Source organism: Dermacentor silvarum, chromosome 1 (assembly GCF_013339745.2).
Source record: "Dermacentor silvarum isolate Dsil-2018 chromosome 1, BIME_Dsil_1.4, whole genome shotgun sequence".
Lineage (NCBI taxonomy): Eukaryota > Metazoa > Arthropoda > Arachnida > Ixodida > Ixodidae > Dermacentor > Dermacentor silvarum.
In genome coordinates this window covers 137,693,698-137,716,051 of record NC_051154.1, presented here as the reverse complement: position 1 = coordinate 137,716,051, position 22,354 = coordinate 137,693,698, and the positions used below count along the sequence as shown (strand labels likewise).

Below are 22,354 nucleotides of genomic sequence, written 5' to 3'. Positions count from 1 at the left end.
CAGAACGCTGGATGAGCCTGAGCACACCCTTGTCGGCTCTAACACATGCTGAGATAGGTTTAAGCCGTTTACGAAGCTTCCCAGGGCGTCGTGCAATGCTGAGTGCGCGAAAAATGTGGGTTCTTCACGATTCCAGAGTACATCCGGAACATTAAAGTCACCTCCTAGCAGTATAATATCATTTTGTGTCGTCATAAGTTCTTCATACAGGTTTACTATGGGCTCAGCGTTCACACCGGGTGGTCTGTAAAATGATCCTATTGTAAGCGTTCTTCCGGTTGACAGCGAAATCTTGCACAGTGCGGCTTCACATGTTCGACATGAATTTTGTATTGGCCAACTTGGTAAGTCATTTCCAACTAGCACAAAAACACCCCCACCATGCGTGTTTCTGTCAGTTCGGTGCACAGTGTATCCCAAAGGAAAGACGTAGGCATCTGGCACAGAATCATCGAGCCAAGACTCGGTACCAATGATGATGTTAGGGCGATACAATGATGGAACAAAAGCGAAAAAATCAACTTTATTTTTGACACTGCGGCAATTTATCACCATCACTGCTAGGTCAGCATCAGTGCAATTTCGGAGCTTCTTGGGCCCTTCTAGCTACGAGTTGCAGTGTACGACTTCTTTGCTATCTGTGTCATATCTGTACGTCTTATTGTTAATGGAAAGGCGGTTGAAACGAAGCTTAAAAGGGCGCTTTTGCTGTTTGGCGTATGCAATAAGTTGTTTTCTTTCCGCACGCACACGTGGCGAGAAATCTTCACTGATAGCACAACCAGTATCTTTCAGCTTGCGACCCTGCGACAATATATTTTGCTTGGTTTTGTAGGAAGAGAAGCAAGCAATAAGCGGACGTGGTTTGCTTGTATTGAAACGTCCTACGCGGTGCGCACGCTCTATGTCGCGATCACTTAGTCGCACACCGAGAACATTGTCACATACCTTGCGTATTTGCGCCTCAGCCTGGTCCCACGTCTCGTGTTCAGTGTCAGCAATACCATACACGACAAGATTACAACGTCTACTGCGATTTTCTAGATCATCACAGCACCTAGTCAGGTTTGACAGTTCTGTTGTCATGGACTTAAAGCAAGACTGAACCAGTTTCACGTCCGATTTAACGGTCTTTAGCGACAACTCCTCCTCTTCTATTGCACATTGTTTAGTGGTCATAGTATCTAGTTTCTGCTCAAGTTCGGCCTGCTTGCCGTGCATAGCGGCGACCTTGGTTAGCAGCTGCTGCTGTTTTATCTCAAGGGAGGAAATAACATCGACAGCTTTCATAAGTTTTTCAATCTGCTCATCTGTCAGTGGTCCAGGGTTTAGCTCTACATCACCTGATAAAAGCAGGAGTAAACGTGGGACAGAAAGTTCGGCAAAAGAACAAGCAAACCGAACACTTTCAAGGCAACAAGAAAAAGAGAATCAAGGGGGATGGTGCCGACAGCAGACGACGTCTCTTCGCATTAGGAACGGTATGGTATGATACACCAACCTGAAGAAGAACGAAGCGTAAGCGCATGCTGCTCGCGTCGGCACCGAGTCCCACTGGGGAATGGCGGCTCAGCTGCTTTTGTAGTTGAAGGTCAGCCGGGGCTGCCCTCTGACTGTCGAGGCACGGCGTGGCAGCGCCGTGCCTGACAGCGCGGAACAGTCTTCTACAAATTTTATTGCCCTTAAAAAGGGAAGTTTATTCATTCCAGAGAGACCCCCCCCCCCCCCCCCCCCATCATCATCATCAGCCTATATTTATGTCCACTGCAGAACGAAGGCCTCTCCCTGCGATCTCCTATTACCCGTCTTGCGCTGGCTGATTCCAACTTGCGCCTGCAAATTGTCGACGGACAACAAAAGCCAACCAAAGGTCAAGACCGCATTCTCGGAGCACTCCAAACCAACAGCTTCCCCCACCCATCTAGAAACTACCACTTCACCCTCTACATGTCCTCTCCACTTGGCCACTTTTGTGGAGCACAGGGCACCCTTTACCGCATGGTAGGTGGCTGTCCGTACCACACACCTGAACTTTGGGAGAGTGCCCTAGCCAGCTCCACCCTCGCAAGCCAGCGCCAGCTGGTAGCGAGGGCCGTGGACGCGGCGAAAGCCTATGGCTTCGTGGAAAGGGGAGGCCACCCACAAGACAACGCTTAAAGAATGCCTGAATAAAGAAAGATGTATATTCTCTCTCTCGCTCGTTGGACATTCCGCCATTTTCTCCGAGGCGTGACGTAGGCGCGACGCGTACAAAATGGCGCTGATGGCCCTGCTTTGCTTTCGTAACGTGACGCAAACGACGTTTTGCATAAGAAACTGAAATAAAGGCTCTAAACCTAACTTGATAAGACGAAACAGTTTTTCTCTTCAGGAAAAAAAAATGCCGATTACGATACTACCTAACGCGAAATTTGAGCATTATCATTTCGCGATATATTGGCTGGCGCAGACAATCTGTCTCATGCGGCATGTTGCAAACGGAGCGAGGTGTGGCGCGACTGCCTCGCTAATCTGGAGATCGCGAGAGCCAGCGTGGGCGCGGTTCATAGCAGCCGCCGCCGACAGACCTACCAGACGACGCCTGACTGCTTCACTGTGGACCATTGCCATTTGCCAGAGTTGCGCGCTGTGAATGAAGAGCGCATTTTACATCAACCTGCAAAGCCACTTCTCAATCACTGATGCCCTAATTTCTAAGAACAAATCATATTCATATTTAAAACACAGTCTATCAATGTCGTAGGGGGATAGAATCCTCTTGCCCCAGCTGTTGCTGTTGCTCAGCTTTGCCTGCTGGATGCCACATTTGTGTCACTCAGGGCCGCGATTTTGTAGCGATGCCTTATGACTTATTCTATACTAGTCTTATCATCCACCGCTCACGGCCGGCTGATCCCGTTGATAACGCGAGCGGACCGTCGCTCTGACCACTGACAAAGCGCGATAAGAGCGAAAAGGCATTATTACCGGAGAGGCATCGCTACAAAATACCGGCCCAGAATTGGATTGTTCATAGAGAATAATAATTAAAAAAATTGTAACAGATTTAGCCTGCAGCAGTGATACTGAAAAATGCAGCAATTGTGGGAAATGCCAATCCTAATGATATTAAGCGACTTGGCAACAATATTTCTCCTAGAATTCATTAATAATGCCTAAAGATGAGAACATTTAAATGGCTGTTTAAAGTGCTTCCAGCCAATTTCCTCCACAAATTCTACTACGATAAGGAGTATGGGTACTTCAAGTAATTCATTTACGGATGCGCTTTGACACACAGCATACCAAGCTCTAACATCAACTATTTCTATTTCATGCAGTGCTTGATAATCTGCAGTACCAGCACTTTACTGAGATGCTTCCCCTGAAGTATACCAAATACTCTCCAATATAGCTGTTCTGAAGTGGTACCTCGAACAGCATACATTTTAGAGATTAATATCATGTAAAGCAACTTATCCTTTCAAAAGCTTTCTCCTCAAAATCAGAAAGCCTTTTTTTTTTTTTTTTTCAACAAAAGAAAGTGCTGTGAACTGCTTCTCATGTACAAAGGATTAACCTCTTCTGTGCCATGCACGAACGAAGTTCATCCAAGCGTTTCTGGTAAAAACAGCCAAGGATGAGCTTAGCTCATACTTGACTGTTTGGTTCTCTGCGCTCGTTTTCCTGAACACGCAATATGCTGCGCGAGTACTTTAACTCTGCTCCGAAACATTACGCCACGCTAGCACGTCGCGAAAACGCGAATTAAAATCCTCTGTCACGCGCGCACACCCAGCCTCCCGCGCAGGGGCGGCGCCATGCAGGATTCTTTACTGGCGGCGGATGCCGCGTGGCTGGCCTTTCTAGTCTTCAAGTGGTCGTCGTGTCGATGATGAAGCTCGCCGTCTTCTGCCTGGATCGTTGCCATGCGGGAGCCTTGGTGCGCTTGCACAACTCTTGGCTTCCATCTGGCTGCTGCCCCGTAATATATACTGTACCAAATCGGGTCTCCAACTTGGCAGGTTCTGAGGCACTCTGTATATCTGCGTCTGAAAATGGGCATGGCACGATCTTATCCACCAGGTATCGAGGTGTGAAGCCAAGGAGCATAGTGGCTGGTGTTTCTCCGTTCGGCAGAGGAGTGCGGCGATACTGACGTATAATTCTATCCAAGCGGCCTTGCAGTGTGCCACTATAGGATTCTTGCACAATCCTAGTTTAATCGTCCGACTGCCCTCTCCGCTAACCTATTTGACTGGGGATGATAAGGCGCGGTGCGTAAGTGACGAATACTGTTTTCTTTCATGAAAGACAAACTGCGCACTTATGAACTGTGGGCCATTATCAGAGACCACCGTTCGGGAAGGCCGAACCTACTGAACATAAAGTCCCTATATAAGAAAAGTACCGCCATCTACTCTTTCCTCCGCCGCCTCGTCTCCTAAAGCGCTTGCTTTTTTCTTTACTTTTTGCTTGCGAAAGCCAAGTCGACGGTGGCGCACCTAGAAAGTCCACGTTGAAGCTTTCAGGCCGGGCGCTCGCCGCCGCCGCCGACTGCGGCTGCGCAGAGGACTTTCAACATGGCTCTGAGGCGGAAAAAAAGAAAATATAAAGAAGTGAAAAGCGCACGCTATCATCGTCCAATCGGAGATACGGGAGAGAGAGAAGCGGCGTTTATCAAAGGATGGCGGTACTTTTCTTATATAGGGACTTTAACTGAACATTGTGTGTAGCGCCTCCATAGTCTGTCCCGCACTGGATATCTTCAATAGGCTTACTTCTATCCATTTTGTGTGCGAGTCAACCGCGATGAGCAACATGTGTCAGTCAATAGGCTCAGCATAGCTATGTGCACCCTTGACCACTTTTCTAGTGTTTCCGGCCACGGGATTGGCTCCTTGGCCGGTGGCATGCTGGAACATTGCACGCACACGGGGCACGCGCCGACAAGATCCTCTATATCTATCCGTCCCCGGATAATAAAGAATTGAGCGTGCCAACTTTTTCATTGATGTCATTCCTTGATGCGTGTCGTGTAGCATGCGCAACACGATATTCCGCGCGGTGACTGGAATTACTGCTTGATGGCCCCAGTAGACGATACCATCACTTAACACAGGTTCATGTCTTTTGAAAAAAAAAAAAAAAAGGACGCAAGTGTTCGTTTGAACACTGCATTCCAAGGCCAGCCATCCCTGATATAGACGGTTTCATGCTCGCGATAACAGCAGCGAGCATGCCGCCCCCAAGAAACTTCCGGTCACGTGCTTTATCTGTCTGCTAAGTTTTAAAGCATGGTTGCTTCTTTGCCAGTTACATTTAGCAGCTACGTCAGTGAGCAAAACCGGAAGCCGTGCAGGGCCTATGTTTGTAATCAGTGAAAAGGTCTATAGGCAGCTACTTGTTTGAGCGTGCCGTCGGCTTCCGGGATTCGGGCCAAGTCATGTGATGAAACCAGCGTGGTGTCAAGATGCTCGGCGAGAAGTACATACTCACGGGCGTCCTTGCTGATAGACTGCCGGGTGCTGTCATCGTGCGGAAGGCGTTCTGGGAGACGGCTCAGGGCATCTGCTACCGGAAGGGCCTTTCCCGGCTTATACTCGATCTTGTACGGGTAGCCGCTGAGCAGCAGAAACCCACGTTGAATCCGTGCGGTTGCCAGAGCCGGCACGGGCTTGTCTGGACTGAAAAGTCGCAGCAGTGGCTTGTGATCTGTAATTAACGTGAATGTGTTACCAAGCAAGTACTTTGGCCACGCCAAACGCCACTGCCAGCGCCTCCCGCTCAATTTATGCATAATTCCGCCCCGCGGCATTCAAGGTGCGCGATCGGAAACTGATTGGCTTCGAGTCTCCGTTTACGCCGTGGTATAAAACAGCGCCGATGCCGTACGATGACGCGTCCGTTTCCAAGATGATGAGCTTTTCCGGATCGTAAGGAGTTAAAAATCTGGTGCCTTTTATCAAGCGCTTCGTTGCATCGAATGATTCATGTTGTCTTGCTCCCCACTGCCAACACGTGTTTTTCTTTAGCAGCTCGAAGAGTGGCGCGAGCGCCGTGGCCAAATTGCCCAGAAACGCGTTGTAATACGTCACGAAGCCGATAAAGGAACGCAGCTCAGACACACACATAGACCTAGGCATTGTTAGTACGGCTTCAATGTTTTCCATTTTAGGCAACAGACCGTCTGCGCATATACGGTGCCCAAAATACTCGACTTCTTTCTGTCGTACTTTGCATTTGCTTGGATGAAGCCTGACACCGTGCTCTCGAAACTTCCAGAACACTTCGCGCAACTTGTCGCAGCTGTCCTCCTTCACTTCCACAACCACGTCGTCTAAATAAACTTGAACAGCCGGTAGTCCCTGCAAGATGGCTTCCATGCGTCTCTGGAAAATGGCTGGGGCGGAAGCCACGCCAAAAGGTAGCCTGTTATAGCAGAATAGTCCCTTCTGCGTGTTTACCACTAAAAACATCTTTGTTTCCTCATGTAGTGGCAGCTGACTGTATGGGTCCTTCAGATCGATGGTGGTGAAAACGTCTCCTCCGCTCAAGTTCGCAAAGATGTCTTGGATTTTAGGCAGTGGATATTTCTCTGTGTGACACGCAGCGTTGGCGGTTGCTTTGAAATCGCCGCACAGTCGTATTGAGCCATTTTTTAACGACCGGAATGATCGGCGTTGCCCAGTCAGCTCTAACCACAGGCGTCAGAATTCCAGTCTGAACGAGCTCGATCCATCTCCGTGCCAACTGCTTCTCTCATCGCATAGGGTACCGAGCGTGCTTAAAAAAAAAAAAAGAAAGAAAAAGTACTGCTCCATCGCGCAAGCGCAATTGAACGGATGGTCCTTTAATTAATCCTAGCTCATCCGAGAACACATAACCGAACTCGCTAAGTAACTGCTTCACTTGCACAGAGTCCATAGTAGACGAAGGCTTACCGGGATCAAACTTGATTGCAACTGCGAGCACCTGCTTCCCGTGTTCGAACGCTTTGATAACGTCTCGCCCACACAGGTTAGGCCCAGATAATCGCAGTACCACCAAGGCAGCTTCAGTGGTTGTCCCGCCGTACGTTACCGAGACATTCAGTTGATCCTGGATGGGAAGCTGACCGAGGAAGCAGGTCAGTTGCAAGGATGTCTTCTGAAGTCGGGGCCAGCTTTGACGGTTTTTGGCGTATGTGCGCCATGTTATGATCGACATGGCGGAACCTGTGTCCACTTGCATTCGAAGCGGCACGCCGTCCCATTCCAGGGTGCAGAATAGTGTCTGAACCATGCTCACCGACGGCGCTTGTAGGTTGAGCAGGAATTGCTCATAGTCATTATTGTCCGACCAGTGCCCTTCACAGTAATCTATACGCTGCTCTTTTGACGCGGTTGTTGCTGGCACACACGAGCCAAGTGCCCTTGCCGATGACAACAGTAGCATTTTGCATGACGGAACTTGCATTTCCCCGCTGTATGACCGGCTCCGCCGCAGCATGTGCACTCCACTTCGTGCCGCCTGTCATGTCTGCTCGCCGCATTCTGCGGTGGTTGAAATCTGCTGGACTGGCTCTTGTCGCTCAGCACAGCGTACACATTGACCGTATTTGATGCACCTGCCATCTGTTCCTCATTTACAGCCGCCATCTCTGCTGCACGAGCTGCTTCTTCCGCCTCTCTCAGTGTGAGTTGTGTTTTTGCCAACAATTAATAAATTTCCGACGCACATTCGTGTCGCGTAACTCACAAATGAGACGGTCCCTCAGCATTCTGTCGAGCGCGTCACCGAAGCTGCAACCGTTCGCAATCTTTCGTATCTCGACTATAAATGTGTTCGCCGACTCGCCTGAAAGCTGACTTCTTATAAATAACTTGTACGATTCGGCAATTTCGTTGCACGTTGGGGCAAATCGCTCGCCCAGGAACTTCGCGGCGTCGTCGTCGTACTTCAGGTCCTGTATCTTAGCCGGTGCGCAGCGTGCTGTCGAGAGATCCACTGTCCTGGTGCTCAGTACCGTGACCAATGACGTCATGCACCTCGAAGTATGATTCCAGGCGCAACAGGTACGCTTCTCAGTTGTCTGCCTCTTTGTCAAAAACTGGGGGACCCCCGTGCGTAGCCATGGCCGCTGAGCGCCCACCGGTTCGACGGCCTCGTCGCCACTGAAGCGTCCTGACACGCGCGTGCGAGAGTGAACACGTTTTTAACGCGGAGCTGTTTAAGCCGGCCGTAATATGTGCCGCCTGCGACTGCGTTGCCTAGCAACCACCTCGCGGAGCGTCGCGCGCTATGCTCGGGAGAGAGAAAGAGAAAATGAGAGCGAGCAAGAGAGAAACAAATTGTAGCAGCACCAACGAGGCAACGCGCAGAGGTGCTGCCGAGGCCATCCGCGCTTCTCCGTTTCCCCGCATTACGCCGAACTAGAGTGTACTAGACAATGGTCTAGTACACTCTACGCCGAACGCTCGCGGTGTCCATGACTGCAGCAGGCGCCTCTGGCGGTGGCTCGGCCGAGCTCCCACCAGCTGCGCGCTACTGCGCATGCGCCGTGACGTCATCCCGGCGTGTCGTCTGCTGCGCGCCGCCTGTACACTGTGCATAGCTTTCGCCCGACTTCCCATACGTGTGCTCGAACTGAAAGAGCTTCGCGAGGCGTTCTGCGATGCCACGGACCACGAGGAAATGCTTATATACACTTCGTATAACTTAGCATCACTTCGTATAGCCAGGACCAGCTAGGAGCCGATGAGCTCCGCTGTGTCTTTAGCCTTGTGCCACTAGTGCAAGCTACCCCGACTTGTTTTTTTTTATTCGAACAGTAGGTTTCTTTATAGCCTCGGGCAGTATGTGCAAGCAACATGCGCGGTAGAGAGCAGACATTTGTCAAATGACGCTGTATCACTATCCTTGCGATACAAGTCCCTAATACACGCGGTTTTCTGAAACGCCATCACTACAGTGGTATGTTAAATGTAGTGTACTGAAGGCACTGGGCCACGGTGCTGGTGAAGGTGGAAGAAGACAAGCGACGCTTGCTCGCCCGCTTCGCCATAGCTCCCATTGACTTGTTTCGTTCTACCGTTGGAACGCTAGATCGAGTGCTGCTAGGCAAACATCCCCATTGCATCTGGTGGAGGCGCTGGGTTTCTCTTCCACATCCTGGAACTCCGCAGTCGGACGCTACCACCTGCTCCTGCGATGATTGATCCCGGACCATTCCAGGCTGCTGCTCCCGTTCCCACGACCATTGTCTGCCCTGGCGCCACCGACAGCGCGATCGTCCTATATTTACCGGAGCAGACGACCTCGACGTCGAGGTCTGGCTCGTCGAATACGACCGTATAAGCGCATATAATAAGTGGGACGACCGCGCCAAGCTCACTAATGTAAGCTTTTATTTGACGGGCGTGGCGAAGTGGTGGTTGAGAAATCATGAATCCAGTTTTACCACCTAGTCCGCTTTCACGAGCACTTTGACTGAGGTCTTCGGCCGTCCCGCCGTTCGCCGCCTTCGTGCTGAGCAGCGCTTGCGTAGTCGGGCTCAACGCAATGACGAGAGCTTTACCAGCTACATTGAAGACGTGCTCTCGCTCTGCAGGCGCGTCAACTCATCCATGGACGAAGCTGACAAGATCAAGCACGTCATGAAAGGCATCGATGACTACGCCTTCCAGATGCTCGTCGCCAAGAGTCCCAGACGGTTGCCGAGGTAATTCAGCTATGTCAGCAGTACGACGAGCTGCGCAAGCAGCGTGCCTCAACACGTGCTGCTCAGCAGGATACCGCGGATCTCGCTTCCTTGGATTTCAGCGGCGACGCTGCCGACATTTATGCTTTAATTCCGCCCATAAAGCAGTTCATCCGCCAGGAAGTCGCGCGTCAACTGTCTCTGGCGATTGCCCTCCCGAGCCGGTGACATCCTTGGCTCCTTCGCTTCGTCAAGTGCTTCAAACGCAAGTTGCTGAGGCGCTGCCACCTGCCCCTACTCCGCATCCCGTTGTTGGACCACTAACGTACGCTAACGCTGTCGCCCGGCCTTATGTTCCTCCAGCTCCTGACGCCTACCAGACTACCGGAACTTTCCATGTACCGCCACCACCTTCACGTCCGGTTCCCGTTTTTAAATCGGCCGCTAGAGCCCCTGTTGTCAACCCGCGGCGCACGCCTGATAACCGGCCAATATGCTATTCATGTGGTTCCCCGGGCCAGGTAGCATGATTCTGCCGCCGTCGCAACTTCCATTTCCCTGACAGTGGCGGCGCCTCCGTCTACATGCCTGCTCGACTTCCGCGTCATGACGTGTCTAATCTTCCTCCGGACTCGTCTTCTAGTCGCCGCCCCTTCTATTCACGCCGGTCGCCCTCCCCACGTCGCCGATCCATTTCCCCCATGGTTCGTCGACTCAGTCCAGCCCGCGAGGAAAATTAACATTCGCAGTTCCCGAGGCAAGAACTGCGTTTACGCCGAACATTTCAAGGCTTCATTTTTCTCCTGCGAACGAAATTGAACTGTCTGTAGATGACGTCACCGTACACGCACTTATTGACACCGGAGCCGCCGTTTCTATTAGTGAAAAGCTTTGCCGCAATTTGAACAATTGCGTTCTTCCAGCCACGTCTTCCGACCAGCGTCGTTGCGGCCAGCGTCGTTGCGGCCAGGAAATTGTCCACGTCTCCCGCCTCAAGCCGTGCCACGACCCCCCTGTGTTCTCCCGCCCCTATAGTCGGCAGGATGGCTCCTCTTTCGGTGGGGAGTGATTGTACTGAAGGCACTGGGCCACGGTGATGGTGGAAGACAAGCAACGCTTGCTCGCCCGCTTCGCCATAGCTCCCATTGACTTGTTTCGTTCTACCGTTGGAACGCTAGATAGAGTGCTGCTAGGCAAACATCCCCATTGCAGTAGAAACTCAAGAAGAGACGAGAACACCGTTCGTGCGCTCGCGCTTTGACCTTACACACAGCTTGAGGACCGGCGAGGAGGAGGAGGCCACTCGGAGGGGCGAGGGCGCACAGCGGCAGTTCTCACCCGACGGAACAACCGATATCACGTGGCTGTATGCACCTTAATCCAGATAATATATCCAGTTGTCAGCTCAACCGCGCGCCTGAAAATCATTCGGGAAGTCACACTTTCTTGGGCATATGAGAGCAGAGAATTACTGGGGCCCGATATGTATCCAAATTTTGTCCCGAAGGCTCCGTAACAAACGGGCAGAGCCTGATGGCAATATTTTGGGTATAAACAGTAAGAACGGTTGGATTAGGAAATCTTTCCTCCTTCCTGCCTGGTTAGGCGCAGCTCTTCTTTGGCGGACAAGTTTTCCAAAAATGAACAGATGGAGCCTTATTTTTATTGGTAGAGCCATGCACTAAAAACACGCCGCTGTGGTAAAAACGAACAAACAAACGAGACTAATGGCGATAAAATCAAACCAAAAACTGATCGGTCATTAGCACATATTAAGAGAGCAAGCCTGTACTACGAGACGTAAGGATAGTGGATGTGCTTGAAGACCGGAGGCCGAGAGCCCATTTCCATGGACGTATGCAGCTGGGGTAGCGGCGGAAGAGGTGGGGTACCGGCGTTCAGGTGCGGCTGCAGGTAATGCGCGTAAACTAGGCTGTGGGCCGGCGACGGCCGCGGTGGCGTCTTGGCCTCGGCTTCTGCCGATGTCGAGACTTCGGATGGCGCGTGTAGCTGGCGAAGGTAGGTGGAGAGCCGCTTCCGCTTTGAGGCAACGAAGAAGCCGCACCAGCAGCAGGCCGTCACCGCAGCCAGGATGGCCACGGAGAGAAACAGCAGCGCAGTCTCTGAGCTCAGCACTGACGAGGAGTCTGCGAGAGAGAGAGATTGTGGTTGTGAAGAGGAAGAATGAGCGCGCGAAGAGGCTTTATGGCAAACAAGGCGACCTTATATGCTGTCTCGCTGGCAGAAAGGGGACGTGACATTGGTCCTGGTAAGCACGTTTTAGCGCGTCAAGTTACTGAATGCACCACTGCCATCGTTGACACAACGGAACAAGATCTACGTTCTAACGCAGCTGCGCAGAGGGTGTTACTTTACGGAGCGAGCGAGCAGCGAAGAAAGACCGTCGCGCAAGCTGGCTTGTTCCAGTCTAGTACATAAAAATGGAATGGAACTGTCGAAGAATAAGCAATGCCACTGAAGCCCAATGATTAGACAGACCACTTGTCTTCGTCAGGGCAGCATCGTCCTTAGCATCGTTTATGTACTATCGTTGACAATTGAAACGCGAACAGTAGTGCGTGCCCGAAGCATATAACTGAATGTACATGGCTGAATGAACACAACTGAATGAACAAGGCACCCGTACTGGGCGCCGAAACGTCAATCTGTTTTTGTGTTCTTCAGTTGGTGAGTGTACGTTTATACAGCCATGTTCTTTCCTCGCCAGACGAGTTTTCGTCAAACCCTAAAAAAAAAAAAAAAAAAAAAAAAAAAAACGAATGTACAGTGCGCGCCTGCGGCCAGTCATCCTTGTCCACATGCGCGCGCGCATGTGGTTTCCACGCAGAGCGAGGCGCTGCTCGCCCTAAAACGATAATGTCGCATATACTACATTGTTCGATGCTTAATTGTTTCCTCACCCGACCCGCTGCACTGGGTGAGCAGCCCTGTACTCTGCGGGAAAGCCATATGCGCGCGCATATGGACAAGGATGACTGGCCGACGGCGCGCACTGTACATTCAGTTGTGCTTCGGGAACGTGCTCCGCTGTTCGCGTCTCTATTGTCCACGATAGGACGCGTAGATCTTTCGCCCCCACCCTCAATGGGGGAGGAGAATAAGCCGGTGCACCGAGTAAAAGAAAATCCTAAGTTGGAAGGCGATTCAACCTCCAGTTGAAGTCGATGTCTTCCCGAGCGAGTTGGGGGTGAGATAGGGACGGAGTCACTGCCCACTGGTCTGTATCGCGTCACCACTGGCGTGAGGGGAGTAGGAGGACCGTTGGACTTTAAATTTTTTTGACTACGCTATGTTCGGGATCGGCTTACATCTTTAGACCACTATTTTCGCTAACGGCCCGCATTTTGACCCATGATGACGTCTTAAATAATTTTAATCATTTTCAGGAGTTCTACATGGGCCAGAACTACGACCTGATTATGGGGAACGCCGGAATGGAGGAAAACCATCCGTGACGTAATGGTTGCAGTATCAGGCTTTTGTGCTTGGAGGTCCGTTGTTCAATTCCGGCCGTCGGACAATTTATCTGAAAAACTGGCAGCTTCACCCGAAGGGCGAGCCATTGACAGCGATATCAAGGTTCAGCTTTGTGTTTGGACTTCCTCGGACGGTTTTCAAAGTACACGCGGGTGCGACATCTTGGCGCGACTCATACACAGGGCTGTATGTGCTCATAGACTGGGACAGCACTTAAGGCGACTCCTGCTGGATAGAAGCAACAGCGCCCTGTCAGCTACGAAACGTCTGACAACGCTGGCGTGATGAAGAGCGTCGCCAGCGTTGCACGCGTCGCACGTCGACAGTACATGAGATGAGACCGACAGCGTTCAGAAAACGCACGAAACGTCTCCACGCGCTGGCTTGCACGCGGGAAATTCTTAACGATGTTCTATTCCGCACGCTGAGGTCGTGGCCTAAAAGTTAGAGCACACATACAAAAATAAAATGGTTAGAATATCAGGCTGCTGTGCTAGAGGTCCTCGGTTCAAATCCCTCCGGCAGACATTTCTATTTATGTTGATTTATTCGTTTAATTAAGCATTATGTATATATAGCCCGAACATCACGGTGACCAGTTGCCCCAGAGGCACATACCCAGTCGCACATATCAGCCCGCAATTTTAGCCTGCTGCACTATATCTGGGATCGGCCCACGAAGGAGGCTAGAAACATACCCGATGCGGAAAAGTGGTAACTCGCTAAAAAAAGTGATAACAGGAGAAAAGGGAAGGAAAAAGGGAGCGAAAGACGAAGCACGTAACTGACACACTAATACAACGCGCAAGACAAAGCACGTAACTGAATCGTCACCGAGTCAAATCAGCGCGTACAGCGCGTCGTAATTGCAGCCTCCGCGATCAACTTCAGAAACATTTTCAGAGCTAATTTCGGAGGCCACGCTCCGCTGTGCTGAGTACGGTGAACGCCACTACCAACGCCACCTAGGTGGCGTTGGTAGTGCTTCTTGATGCCAGCGTCCCTTCGAATGCTGGCATCGAGGCGTCGTAGTGGTGAGACCACCGAAGCGTTCACTGTCGGTGCGCGTTAGTGTCTTAATGCAGTACTTCTCTTTTCTGCTCGTAGGCGGCGGCACCGCCCCGAACAAGAGCGCGGGTACACGGAGGAGTGTTAGATATATAAGGCGCGTCTGTGTAGCTCTCTGCAAATGCGTTTGTGGCGCAATGGGTTAAACGCTCGGCGATCTATCGTCGCGGACCGAGAGGTCGTGGGTTCGATTCCCAAATTTTGAGGGGGGGTGAGACGGTGTTTCGCTGTTCCCGCCTTACCTGAGAGGCAAGGTATAGGAATACTGCTGCTGGCTTGTAAGCAGCGGTAACAAAAAGAAACTGATCCACACACGCAAGCAGGCGCTATTCCCACTAAGAAGGAGCAGGTGAGTCAACTGGTTTTGTCATTTGAACATTACGCTGTTTTGTGTGTGCGGGTATGTGTATGGCTTACGTCTCAAAGTTTCATGGTGGGCTATGCGGGACTCCGTAGTGGAGGATCCTCCGATAAATTTTTAATATCTAGATGCTTGGATCCTTTTAGCGTGCATTCAAATCCAAGTGCACGAGTATCTTTGCATTCGCGGACTGGCTGAGATGCATATGCATTATTCTATGGGACCGGATTCAAACCAAGCGCCGTATCATTGGGCATCCACTACTTCCACGAAATGGCGAGAGATCTCGCCACCGGCACGACTAGACCAAGGTCGGATATGAGCTGGCAAAGGAAACACTACATTGTAGACAAAAGTGCGCGCACTGCGCACCAGGCATGTTCTGCGTGATTTTCGCTCGCGTTGTCCACTAATTGCAGTGTCGAATTTTCAGTTCCTCTTTTTCCGCCGTTCTTCCCCCTTTATACGTTTACCAGTCTTATACATTCCTCCTCGGGACGCGTGATAGTTGATGCGGCTGTGGTGCCCGCAGCCAACCTGCGTCTGTCTACGACTTCGTCCGGTTTCTTTCTTCTTGCTCTTTCAGCAGTAACTGTTCATGAAACAGGCACTTACAACAGTGGCTTAGTCATTTTACCACCGTGCACATGCGATTATTAAGCGTAGTCGCACTAAGACGTCAAGCCCGTGCACTTCACACGTATGCGTGACCTACCTTCCCCAGAGCTCTCTGGAAAAATCGGTTTCGAATGACCTCCTGCCACTGTATAGCCAGTGTTGCGGAAGGCGCGCTTGAGGGATCACCATCCACGTTGCCTCAAGTCTACTGTCGTATACGTGACCAACGGTGTCGCAATGGGCGCAGCATGCAGACAAGGCGCAAGCAACGTTGCTGTCAGAGCAGACGCCCATCACTAGTGGCCCCATTGTGCTACGGCTTAGTCATTCCTGTGCAACACTCCCAGGAAACTGTTCATCCTTATCGCAGAAATGTTCTATCTTTGGCTGCGATTCACTTCATTTAGAGAAAGCTAAAGACGTCTTTGTTCCCGTGAAGGTGCTATTTATTGCTATCCATTTTCGACCCAAATGTTCAGAGTCGCCTGGTGCAAGCAACAATGTTCTGGCATACGGGACTGACGTGTTACATTTCTCCGCTCGGTGCGCTCGCGTCGACAACTAAATGACGTAGATTCGGCACTTGTCTTTTCCATTCAAATACGCTTGTTAACGCAGAAAGGATCTCACGAGATCATGCGATTTGAAGGATTTTTTTTATCTTTTAAAGGATAAGATTCCTCTTTTCCTCTTTTAAAGGAAAAGGACAAAGTCTAGTGAATGTTCGCAGTAGTGATTTTATTTTGTCTCTCGAACTTTTGGAAACTTAAAATATATTCATAAATTATGTTTGCAACCATAACTCTGCAACAAAAACAGAAGATCACAATTTTCTCAACTGCATGCATTAGAGTAAAGTGCACATATTGATATTGTACATTTAGAAATAATAAAAAGCACTATTCTATGAGTAACATGTTTTCCGACACATAAGAGAAGTATTTTATGTAAACTAAGCTAATACGTTGTAAGTTCATCTGTTTTAAACGCTCCCTCATTTGCTGCTCAAAGAACTGCAGTATATGTTTTTGTTTCGAAGCAATAGAGAAATAACCTTGATGCTTCAACTTTATTTTCTAGGTTCTCGATTTTGGTTGAATTAAAAGCGAATTTGAAGGCCTGCATATAAAGAATCTGCTTCGAAGAGTCACCCGAACTCTAATAAAAAAAAAAGAAAACATTTCACTCAGCTCAACGGCTGCCTAAGAATAGCACTTGTGCGTTTAACATATACTTCAATAACCAGGGTAATAGCTAAAGCTTTCTTTTATGTAGCGCACTCACGATAAGGCTCGATGACAATGCGTTCTCCCTCGCCGTCATTGTCAAGGTCGCCGACCACGAGGCTCATCTGAAACGAGAGTAAAGCATGCAAGTGCAGAAGAATCCCGAGGTCTCGAACGTACCGTGGCCTTGACAGCGATAGCCCTACTGACCCTTTTCGCGGCGATCCTGTGGGCGCTGCCATGTTTGATCACGTGGTGACGCGTCCATTTCTTGCCTCAACTCTGCCTCCGTTGCCTATTTGTTTACAATGGAAGTGTATGACGCCGGCGCGGCTTAGAAAACCTGTTTTCGGAGATATCGTAGACGGTCACTAGGTGGACGACACAAAGCTTTGATCACATCTTCAGAGAACATGCAAAAGCGCTTTCGGAGCTGATTAAGCTATGTCCAAATGGCACAAGCAGCGTATATGGTGCTTGTTCTAAAAGAGGGGCTGAATATGTATTCCAAGCTGTCCAAACATTCCGCTCATGAATTCAGTCAGCATTAGTGTGTTTTCCTCTTTGTTCTTTATTCGGCAAATATTTTGAAGCAGTGGCTTGTCAGTTTCTGACTCAGTGAAGTTCCTTGGTGCGGCCACTATCTGATTATTTTCTGCCTAATCGCTCGCGGGTGTGCTCAGTTCCGACAAATTTGTTCTTGCTGCGCACAAGGCTTGAAACGTAGCTGTTCTGTACATTGTAATATCTTGTAGCAAATATATATTAAAGCTAGTAACTCGCTTACTCTTGTGGACCGTCACGAAACATTGAGCTTCGACCATTCGTGCGCCATCGGTGTAGTCCGTCATTTATTGTGCGTATACAGTGCGCATATGTTCAAGTGTGCGCCCATTCACTTATTCTTGCTACGTCGGCGATAGAGTGGACGTACGTTTTCGAGCAATTTGAAACAGATATGTATATATGACGTGCGCGAAACTTACTATGACAGGAAGCGGCGCTACTCCCTTTGTCATTGTTTAACGAGTGGTACTCACTCTTGCCGACGTTCTCGGGATGAAGCCCTTTCTTTGAAGGTTAGCGATACAAGGCTGGCGGGTGAGCAAATTTCTGTATCCTCGAGTAAAGCCATACATCACGAAGTGCCGGTAACACGTTCGGACAGTTGCAGCAGCGGTCCGCGAACTTGACCACTCAGATTCATTCTATTCCTTAACATGCCAGTCACTATTTTTCCAGCCAACTACTGCACACGTCTTCAATGCACATGATTCGATCTAGCATCATTGGAGCACAGTGTGTTTGCGAAACCTCAGTTGCCTTTCCGACAGCTGATGGCACAGAAGCAAGGTAGAAGCGATAATGGTTTGGTATTCGTGCGCGGTCGCTGAGGAGACGTATGGCGCGCCGCCGTGAGCGCCATCTCGTTTCTTTAAAACAAACTGCTCCGCGAAAAGGGTCAATAAGGAACGTTTCTTAGTAGTTTTGACGCTGAAGGTAAGGTATTTCGTTACGTAACCTAACCTAAAACAAAACAAACATACCGGGTCTTCATACGTCATAATAAGTCTGCCAGCGGCGCCTCCTCAATCCTAACGTATACATAATTTTCCGATTTCGTGAAAGAAACGCGATAATGTTGCTGGAAAAAAAAAAAAAAAACATTGCAGCGGTGGCGTAAGCAGCGCCTCTCGAATGCTTCTCCGAAGCATGAGATAATACATTGGCCGTTAACAGCAGCAGGTACGGATGAGGCGGGTAGTGGACAGAGACACGGTGGCTCTACTTCCTCGGTTAAGTGATCAAGACGTCGTCGGCGCGGGCGTGACCGTAGCCGGACATAGCTGCACGGCTTGAATTTTACTATCCTGAGCTGGGAGTGACATCTAAATCACTCATCTGACATCGTTACTAAATCTGCAAAATTGTTCCATGAGAATACTAATATTCGTTCGGTTCCCACGAAACCAATGCTGAGCATTCAACTCGAGCCAATAATGTCGTCGACGTTTCTGACAGTGTTAAGAATAACATTCGTATGCATTTACTTAAACGAAAGAACCATCTGCTTTCATTATAGTCATTCTCAGATCAGCTTTAGTGAATATTAACCGTATACGCGATTAGCTAAACAGAACAAGATTCTACCCAACGGGACCTACTTCTGGAACGCGTTTCAAAAAGTAAACTGCATATATTAAATCAGGCGTAAAAATTGGCCTATATGGCCGATTATTTTACGGCTCTACAGTGAAGTCTAGTCATCGTATTTACGAATACAGTTTTTCGCACTTTACTTTTTTTGCATAATATTTGTTTTTTTTTAAATGTAAACTTATGTTTCTCCTAGATCGCATTTCGAATAGATTCGTCCGCCCTTTTTTTTTTTTGTTGCCTATATTCTTACTTGCGCCAAGAATATTGTGCCATTCGACAGCTCTTCTTTCTGGGGTTTTACGTGCCAAAACCAGTTCTGATTATGAGACATGCCTTAGTGGAGGGCTCCGGATTAATTTTGACCACCTGGGGTTCTTTAACGTGCACTACAACGCAAGCACACGGGCGTTTTTGCATTTCGCCTCCATCGAAATGCGGCCGCCGTGGCCGGGATTCGATCCCGCGATCTGGTGCTCAGCAGCGCAACGCCTTAGCTGACTGAGCCACCGCGGCGGGTGCCATTCGACAGTTCGACGGAACACCAAAACAACTAAAATCCATTTTAGAGTTTGTGTTCAAGTCGTCGGGCGAAAAAGAAATAATCGTGTAATAAGAAAATAAATTTGCGTCACTGTTGGCTGCCGGCTTAGCGCGGATTCTTGTCTACCTGCGATGGCAGATTTTACCGCCGTTTGCGTTGGTCGCCTGCAAATGCTGAACGCAATTCCAGCCTGTAGCGGGCGGAAATGTGGAAATGACGCCCACCGGTAACTCGGCCCGGTAATGAAATCGTGGTTTTGGTGCATAAAACCCCAGAATTAATTCAACTCGACCTGGGCACGCTGTCCGCGCTCGCATCCGCCGCATCCACAGGACTCACCTTGCGCGCGCCTTGGCCTGTACGGGCGTCTTCTGCGCTCTTTCGGGTGCCGCACGCTGGACAGCTGTGCCGATGCGCGAGAAGCAGGTGACCGGCTGGTAGTGCTGTTTTTTTTTTCTCCGCTAGGGATTCAAGAGCTTATCACTGAGCGCACACTGCGCAGAAACACGCCGTGGCGAGGCCGCGAGTCTGCGAAATGTTCAAGTCAGCGCGCGCCAGTTGCGCATACTTTCTGGCACGTTTTGACTATACTTTTGATAGGAAGTAGGAATAAAAAAATACGGCACAACTCATCTCACGATGACTGTCGACGATAATGTGATTAGCATTCGAGCTATGTAGCGACGTACCGTATTTCTCAAGTCATGATTGTTTAACATTCTCAGACTTTCGTAGCTTCAGCTATATGCGACATACTCCGGTGTCCGTCCCACTTTGTTATAGTACTTGCTTCAGACTTAGTCCAGTTTGCTACCATCATCATCATCATCAGCCTATATTTATGTCCACTGTTGGACGAAGGCCTCTCCCTGCGATCTCCAATTACCCCTGTCTTGCGCTAGCGCTAGCGCTAGCAGGCATTGCCAAATCCTGACTGGGAGCTTACCACTGTCGTTGAAAAGAAAAGTGTACAATCATTGCATTCTACCGGTGCTAACATACGGGGCAGAAACTTGGAGGTTAACAAAGAAGCTCGAGAACAAGTTAAGGACCGCACAAAGAGCAATGGAACGAAAAATCTTAGGAGTAACGTTAAGAGACAGGAAGAGAGTGTGGATCAGAGAACAAACGGGGGTAGACGATATTCTAGTTGACATTAAGCGGAAGAAATGGAGCTGGGCAGGCCATGTAATACGTAGGATGGATAACCGGTGGACCATTAGGGTTACAGAATGGATACCAAGAGAAGGGAAGCGCAGTCGAGGACGGCAGAAAGTCAGGTGGGATGATGAGGTTAGGAAATTTGCAGGCGCAAGTTGGAGTTTGCTACCATACATGGGCTCGAATCCGGCAACAATGATGCCTTCAGGTAGCATATGTGGGTTTATTGACCAGTTGCCATCACCCAGAAAGATCACGTGCTCGTGACGCCTGCGGCAGAAAGGATGTTCCACATCCGCCTTATGGTTTGTGAGTGGTGGCGCTGGCTAACACTCCCAGGGTTAGTTCTAGTTGTAAAACATAAATACCCCAGAAAGTGGATGGGAAAACGGCTCCGCGGTAGCTCAATGGTGAGAGCATTGCACGCGTAATGCGAAGACGTGGGTTCGTTCCCTACCTGCGCACAGTTATTTTTCATCCATTTTCACTTCCATCAATTTATCATTTCTTTAATTCAATTAATAAGTAGAAGTAATTTCCCCTATGTTGTCCTTCGTGTTATTGTTTGTTGGCTTCTTATGATATGCTTATTAAAAAATCGGGCCCCTCGGTTCCCTTTCTTCTCGTTCACTATATATATATATATATATATATATATATATATATATATATATATATATATATTAACTGGATTTTTCAATGGGCCAATCGTATTTAGGAAAATCAGAAGCACAACTTCGCGGTTATCTTAGGTTTATTATTTTCCCAACAGTTTCGGTCGGTGGACCGACCTTTTTCAAGGGTCGGTCCACCGACCGAAACTGTTGGGAAAATAATAAACCTAAGATAACCGCGAAGTTGTTCTTCTGATTTTCCTATATATATATATATATATATATATATATATATATATATATATATATATATATATATATAGGGTGTCCAAGCTATCACGCAGCACGATTTAAAAAAGGAACGGTGTTACGCGAAGCAAACCTAGTGCGTATTGTTTCCAGTACAGTGGAGTAGCCGCCAGTAATTATTTCGTTACTGAGATTTAATTAGTTAATTGTAATTAATTAGCAGCAAAACATCGCCAACTGCTCAGTTAATTTCTGCAAATCTGGAATCCCTACAAACAAGACGCTATCGCGAAAGGCTAAAGACATTCTACATGATATACCATGATAACCTTGGAATCGACAAAAGCACATACTTGAAACCTCTTACACAGCGTCCCACTCATTCTTTCCACTCAAAAAATGTTAGCGAATATTCTTGCAGAACTAACAATTACATGGATTCTTTCTTCCCCCGTACAATCCGTGATTGGCATCGTTTGCCCAGAGAAGTAATCGAGAGCTCTTCTGTTGCCGCTTTCACTGCCGCACTGGGACACCCTGTATATATATATATATATATATATATATATATATATATATATATATATATGGTGTAATCCTGAGAATTCGTTCCAAGTACCACCCGTACCACCCGAGAGCGATGCAAATGCATGAGCACGCGTTATTAACAAAATATTTTCATGGCACCAAACGACGTGGAAAATGCGGCGATATGCGTGCCTCTTGGCCGCTATTGCATATGGCCGCTCATTAGCGTAATTCCCGTGGCTCGTCGCACCACAAATTATGGCAGAAAATGTCTGGAATGGCGGCCCTGCTCAACGTCACGCAACGTCAAACTGACGTTGACGAAACGACCATTTTTGTGACGCTCCTCACGGAGTATTCCTTCAGCCAATCAGGAAGCAGACGTGGCAGCTACTTTAGACCGCCACCACATATTCGCGAAATAGCAGGTACATTACACGGGCTTCTGCATGCTATATATACCGTTCACTTTCTTTTTAAATGTCTAAAGTCGCAATATAGCTGCCAAGGACCAGAAAAAAAAGTATTTGTCGATAAATTTTGCAGCTGCACACCACGTTTCGTCATCTTGATGAAAACGCAACATTGCGTTTTGCAAAACTTCCACTTCCCTGCACCAATGTTAAAATACGTGACCTCTGGATACCCAATCACAGAGTCAACATGGTG

The 22,354-nt window shown here is 49.0% G+C and overlaps 1 protein-coding gene across 1 annotated transcript; it reads right to left on the bottom strand.

The window, feature by feature from the left end:
• Window positions 1-11,177: 11,177 nt before the first annotated feature.
• LOC125942702 (uncharacterized) lies at window positions 11,178-19,571 on the bottom strand. The gene is made up of 3 exons (XM_049660978.1): window positions 19,473-19,571; window positions 16,491-16,557; window positions 11,178-11,808 (listed from the first exon to the last, which is right to left on the bottom strand). The coding sequence occupies exons 2-3, from the start codon at window positions 16,555-16,557 to the stop codon at window positions 11,453-11,455; spliced, it is 423 nt and encodes a 140-aa protein (XP_049516935.1). The 5' UTR covers window positions 19,473-19,571; the 3' UTR covers window positions 11,178-11,452.
• Between the last annotated feature and the right edge of the window lie 2,783 nt (window positions 19,572-22,354).